Raw genomic sequence first — 6,000 nt, 5'->3', positions numbered from 1 at the left:
TGAAAGTGTACATTTGTGTGCGGAAGTTGTTATCTGGCCTATGACGTTACCACCGCAGTATCAAGCAAAATATGAACAAAAATAAATTCGTACATGGACATCAAATGTGTCATGTAATCACGAATTCATTTATTCCTTTTCCCTCTTTTTTATAATCTGCTATTATCTGCAACACTCTTATTGTCATAAGATGCTCTGCAATATTTACTACTGTGTGTTCGCGATATAAAGAGGCTTTCAGAATATCGAACTATAACGTGAAGATATCACTTACAATATCTAGGACAACCGTAATTTTTGAAATTGGTATTAATGGAAACTTTGGATGCAGAATCATCAAATTAACATAATGTACGCATAATATTGTGAAACATTATGTGATATTGAAACAGCTAAAATGTAAGGCTTTTGTTATATTTACAAATATTTTCAATATTCCACCCTATAATTCCCAATGCAGCTTCTCTATATTCTACAGTTTATTTTCCTTTATTATAAATATTCCCAAAATTAATACTAACTGCTTATTAAAGCAACAATAAAAAAAAAAGGCTCTTGAAGTCTTTGTAATGTCGATTACTTAATTTTTGCTATTAATTCCGTTCGTACAACCCTCGAGAATCGAACCTCGGAGCTTTTGAGAAAGAGACAGCATTTTATCCAATGAACTAGCAAAGTGTCGCTGGTTGTGATGAGAGAGGATAGAACCTGGGACCTTGTAGTTCGCAGCCCAGTAACATGATCATATACAAAAGCAATTGCTCGGGTAGCGTAGTTGTTAACTGGCTTATATTTTATTCACTACAGACTCTCCCTCCAGTGAGTCGGAAGCGAGGCGAACGATATGGCTGTTGAGTGGTGATGTATTAGCTATTGATTCGAATGTGAAGAGGTATGGGACGCGTGAGGATAGAACCTGGGACCTTTGGGTTAGCAGTCCAGTAACTAACCGATTTTGCAAAAACAGCTGTTCGGGCAGAAGCGCTGTTACTGGCTTATATGCAATTCACCACAAATGCGTCTGTACCCATTTGAGTAGCGCCGAGCGTTATGGCGAGCGTGTGTGGATGAGTGGTTGCTGATGCTGCGTCAAGTGAGTCTGACGACTTTGGTTGCAGGTAGATGGCGCCACAACAGCTGTACGAAGGTTAAAGTTTCATCGTCCGGGTCACCAATGTCGCGGGTTGTGATAACTGAGGATAGAACCTGTGACCTTGTGGTTCGCAGCTCAGTAACATGACTATGATACAAAAACAATTGCTCGGGTAGCGTAGGTGTTAACTAGCTTATATGCTATTCACTATAAAAGCAAGCATCGCTTGCGATTCCAGATTACATTTATTGCACGTTTATCTCGATAGGAAGTGTCGTGCCCTTCGACTCCTAATTTTAAGGTTTTCTAATTTCCTATTTTTTCGTAATGGTTTGTTATAAAAATAAATGTTTAAATTTGGATTCAAAACTGTTGTGTTCATTATTTCTGTAATTTGGAGACAAATAAGTAAAATTTTTTGATTCAGATATACTTTAATCAGGATTTTTTTTGCTTAATCTATGGTAATCTTCAGAAATTTTATGGAAATATTTTTTAAAGTAAACTATCCATCAGAATCAGTCGTTTTTCTTTATTCTCCGAAGCGTCTGCTATCGAACAAAGCAGATTTCATTATCTAAGTCATAAAAGGAAAGTGAAAAGTGCCTATTAGACAAACTCTTTATTATTTCGATCCTTTCCGAAATAAAAGTATTTCTTCTATATTCTTTATTTAGAGTAAGCAAAAGTCTTAATTAAATGTAAATAAAAAGTTGACTCGTCTGCTTTTAAGCGTAGTAAAAAACAGAACTACTTATTATCTGATGAAATCTGGCATCTTTTGACTGACGCAAAATGTAAACATGTCCGAAGGGAGTAGCAGTCGAACTTTTAACAGAGATGAATTTTATTCTTTGGATGAAAGTTCCAACGCTGATGGCGTACGACTGCAAACATCTACGGAGAATGAAAAACCTCTAACCAACAACTATCGTAAGTGTAGACCGTGACAACGTTATTTGTTCAGTTTATTTACTTTTCTCGCGTTGTCTGCTAGGAGGAATGCATGTTTGAATGATTAACCTATATATTCAGTACGTAAGTAATATTTCAAATTACTTAGCACCATCAGAATGTGCCAATTTATTTTTATAGTATTCCAGTTTCAGTATGTCAGGAGTTTTGATTTTAGAATTGTCCAGCCTTTCTGGTAATATTACTGTGATGTTTTTTTTTAAAAAATGAAGCTTGTGATTAAAAATAATCAGCTGTTTGCATTAAAAGTTATTTTGTTTTGTCATTAATCAATATTTATATTTACTGTTACATTTTGAAGAATATTTTTATTTTATTAGAATTTTAATAGCAGATTCTGGTGTGATAACTTGGATTTTTCTTTAGACATGATAATTACTTTCTAAGCTTCATTTGCCATTTATAATCTCTTTATTGTAAAAAATATTATAATTGTGTTCCTATGTTGAAGTTATGCAGAATTTTTCTTTTAAAAATTTATTTGTTTATTATTTTGCTAATTGGTGTCTACTTACATAATTAATATTTTTCTATCATAAATATTTGATAAAAAAAACTCTAATTTGTTTCATGTTATATTTGAATTTGACATATTTAAAATTCAGGTATTTATATATTTGTTTCTTGTATGATTACAATTATTATATCATGCGCAATGTTGAAAAAAAAAATTAATTTACATTTCTAAATATTGCAGTGAATTGATTGATTGAGAAATGATTTTAGAGATGTAAGCCTTTAAAAAATTGCTTTATTTTGATTTTTTTTACTATAGTTCATAAAATTTGTAAAAATTTTTCCAAATAAATCTGTTTTTTTAAATCTTAATATCTATAAAAATTAATCTTTTTTTTTTTTTTTTTTTTTTTTTAGAAATAAAGATTATTTCTAACAGTGATTAAACAAATTATTCTAGAAAAAAATCTGTGTTATTTATATTTATGCAATAATATAGATTCTTTTAAATATTTTTGTTGCAATATCTCTAATGAAAAAATATTAATAATAATAACTGAGTTAATATTTTAATATCTAAAAATATTAAGCTATGCTGTTTATTTATTTATTTATTTATTTTTTTTACATATTCTTTATATAAGATACCACAATGCTTATAATAAATATTTTTTTTATGAATTAAATATTTTAAGCACTTTAATAGCTGCTTAGCTTTATAAATCTGAAACTTTGATTTATAAGCTTTAGTGCATATATATTTTGAAAATTCTGAAATTATTCCATTTTTATTTTTAAATAATCTAAAACTTTTATGCATTCATAATTAAACAGCATATGTGTTTACATCCATAAACAGTCTGCTGTATTTACTTGCATGCAAATAAAAGCTTTAATAATTATAAAAATGTAAATAATAATATTTCAACTCTCAATAATTTTTATGTTATTTCCATGTTTTAATCTCTTTAATGGAGAATTCTGCTTATTTTCCTTATATTCATTGAAAATTACTTTTAATATTCAAAGATGATCAATTTTAAAACCAGTAAAATATGTAATTATTGGCCATATCAAAAAATTAAGGATTCCTTTTGTATTTCATAGTAATAGATGGAATGCATTATTGAGTCTAATTTTTAAATGCTATTTATGTGTTTTTTTCTAATGCAGATTTTATAGATCAATAATTTAGTATTTTACCATGCATTTAACCCTTTTATGCAGGCAGAATCCTGCATGCATAGAACAGTTATTACCTAAATCTAATATAAACATTTCTCTTTGCTTTGTCTAATAGATCAGTATGCTTTCCCAAATAATTTCCCTATTGCATTTACTACTCATTAACCAGATTTTGAAATTAAAAAAATGTTTTCATTTTGACACTCCTCCCCATTTATTTTCAAAATAAAGCAAAAAATTCAAAAGGACTCATTTTATGATATTTTACTTTTTAATTTATCCTTAAAAAGTTTTTTGATAATTTTTTAAATAGCTATTAAAAATTACTTTTGCTTTATTATCTAAATCTTGGTATTTTTAATACAAGTTAAATCTTAGATATCAGTAAATTTTGAACTAAATTGGAATTTAATGAATTAATAAAACCCTAATTGGTTATGTATTTAATTTTTTTTATATTGAATATTTGAAAATTAGTTTTTTTTTTTTTTTTTTTTTTTTTTTTTGTATCTGTATGAAATATTTTACTGAAATTTAGAAATTTGACAAACTTAGAATTGATGAAGAGATACAGTACCACAAGCATTTTCGATGATTCTCCCCTCGGATATGCTCATTTAGAAACACCAGAAGAAAATCCTACAGTGAGCTTGGATCAATGGGATTTGAATTATTTGGAGGCTTCCATTTACCTTGAGGTAATTAGCATATTCTAATTTAATTTTTGAATGCAGCTTATAGTTTTATCATAGAAGTATATGGCTAAAAGACAGATATATATTCTTATTTTTTACATCTTTTTTCTTATGCTTTTAAAAGTTAATTCTTACATTTCTTAATTTTGCATTTCAAAAGTTGCATCTTGAAAAGACAGTTCAATAATAATAATTGTAATAGAAATTTAAAAATGCTAAATAAAAGTTGTTTCAACTGCAAATCTTGTTTTCTTCTTTTTACAAATTGTTTCCTTCTGAAAATTTTTGTAATCCTTATTATAAAATTCTTATGCCATAATAATATATTAAATAAAACTTTTACTTTATAGATTATATTGCTCAACAGAAGAAAAATTCATTTTAAAGCAATTTTGCAAACAGCATCGCATTTTTTTTTTTATAAAATTAGGCAATAAAAAAAAATTCATCAGGACTTTTTCTTTATCTTCCAGGGGTTAGAACAGGTTCAAATAACTTCTCAAAAATATGCTTTCAGAAAATAGTAAACAATCCCTTAAAATGATCTAGGAGAATTAAGATATTTAAATCTGTAACAAGATTTCTTCTGTTTAAGTGCCTTGATTGTGATAGTAAAATGATTGCCAAAGGATATTCTCAAATGACATTGAATGAATATTCAATTAAAGTATGAAGATGAGATTGTTATCCTTTCAAAACTTATTCCTTTGATTTATTTGCATGTTGAGTTTTTTAATTCTTTCAACAATATTTAACACATGGTTGAAATTCATATTTAACCTAAAAAGAAAAAGGCTCAGACACGCATTGCTTTGTTTATATTTGGAAAGTGAAATTGTATGATCTACCAATTGCTGTTGATGTTGTAATGCTATAAGTTAATAAGGTTTTTTTTTTTGTAGCTATATTAGAGAATTATTTATGTAAATGATGGTTTACAAAGGAAGTATTTATTTAATTTTGTTAATTTTTAGTTTTCAAATCTTATTCAACACAGATTACAATTACAGTTAATTCAAAATGGAGTTAATTTGATTTAATTATTGTAAAATAGTGTTTAATTCAATAGTTGTTTCTTTAAATTATTGTAAAATATGTTTGTTATTTATTGTATGTGTATTTTTCATCCTTAACTAAATTTTTATCCTGTTAACCAGCTTTATTATTTTTAAATTATTATTTTTGAAATCCATATTTTTTAATAGGAAGGTGAAAACAATGACAAATTTACTTTTCATCCCAAGAGCCGAGATGCACTTCCTGCTTATAACCTTGTGCATAATCAAGTGTTCTACTGTTTTGACCTTATAGCCTCAATTGCTCTTTTATCATTAGCTTTGACTGAGAAGCCTGCGGTACCTGGATTTGCATTACCTGAATGGGTATTTTTTATTTTGGGATCTTTTACTTTTAGATTAAGTTCATTATTTACTTTCTTACTTTATCTTTTATGATTTATAGAATACTAAAATATATGAAGGAATGAGATTTTGTTATTTGACTGTTCTCAATCACATTAAGAAAATTGAAAGCAGTTACTCTAATGCTTTTAAACTATATCATATCAATTATTGTATTGCATTATTTAATTTCTCA

General features: G+C 27.5%; 1 protein-coding gene across 4 annotated transcripts in view; it reads left to right on the top strand.

Moving 5' to 3' along the window:
* Window positions 1–1,895: 1,895 nt before the first annotated feature.
* LOC129968799 (two pore channel protein 1-like) overlaps window positions 1,896–6,000 on the top strand; it is a 34,595-nt gene continuing 30,490 nt past the window's right edge. Inside the window, exons 1-3 of one of the 4 annotated variants that reach the window (XM_056083052.1) lie at window positions 1,896–2,026; window positions 4,265–4,407; window positions 5,610–5,786. In XM_056083052.1, the coding sequence (XP_055939027.1) occupies window positions 1,897–2,026; window positions 4,265–4,407; window positions 5,610–5,786 (450 nt within the window). In that variant the 5' untranslated portion in view covers window position 1,896. Of the gene's footprint in view, window positions 2,132–2,172; window positions 2,244–4,264; window positions 4,408–5,609; window positions 5,787–6,000 lie in introns of those variants that run through there. The other 3 variants (XM_056083054.1, XM_056083055.1, XM_056083053.1) reach the window with 3 other exon arrangements.

The sequence above is a fragment of the Argiope bruennichi genome, chromosome 5 (genome assembly GCF_947563725.1).
Source record: "Argiope bruennichi chromosome 5, qqArgBrue1.1, whole genome shotgun sequence".
Taxonomy (NCBI): Eukaryota; Metazoa; Arthropoda; class Arachnida; order Araneae; family Araneidae; genus Argiope; species Argiope bruennichi.
Note: the sequence above shows the minus strand (reverse complement) of the source record. Positions and strands in the feature narration are given on the sequence as shown.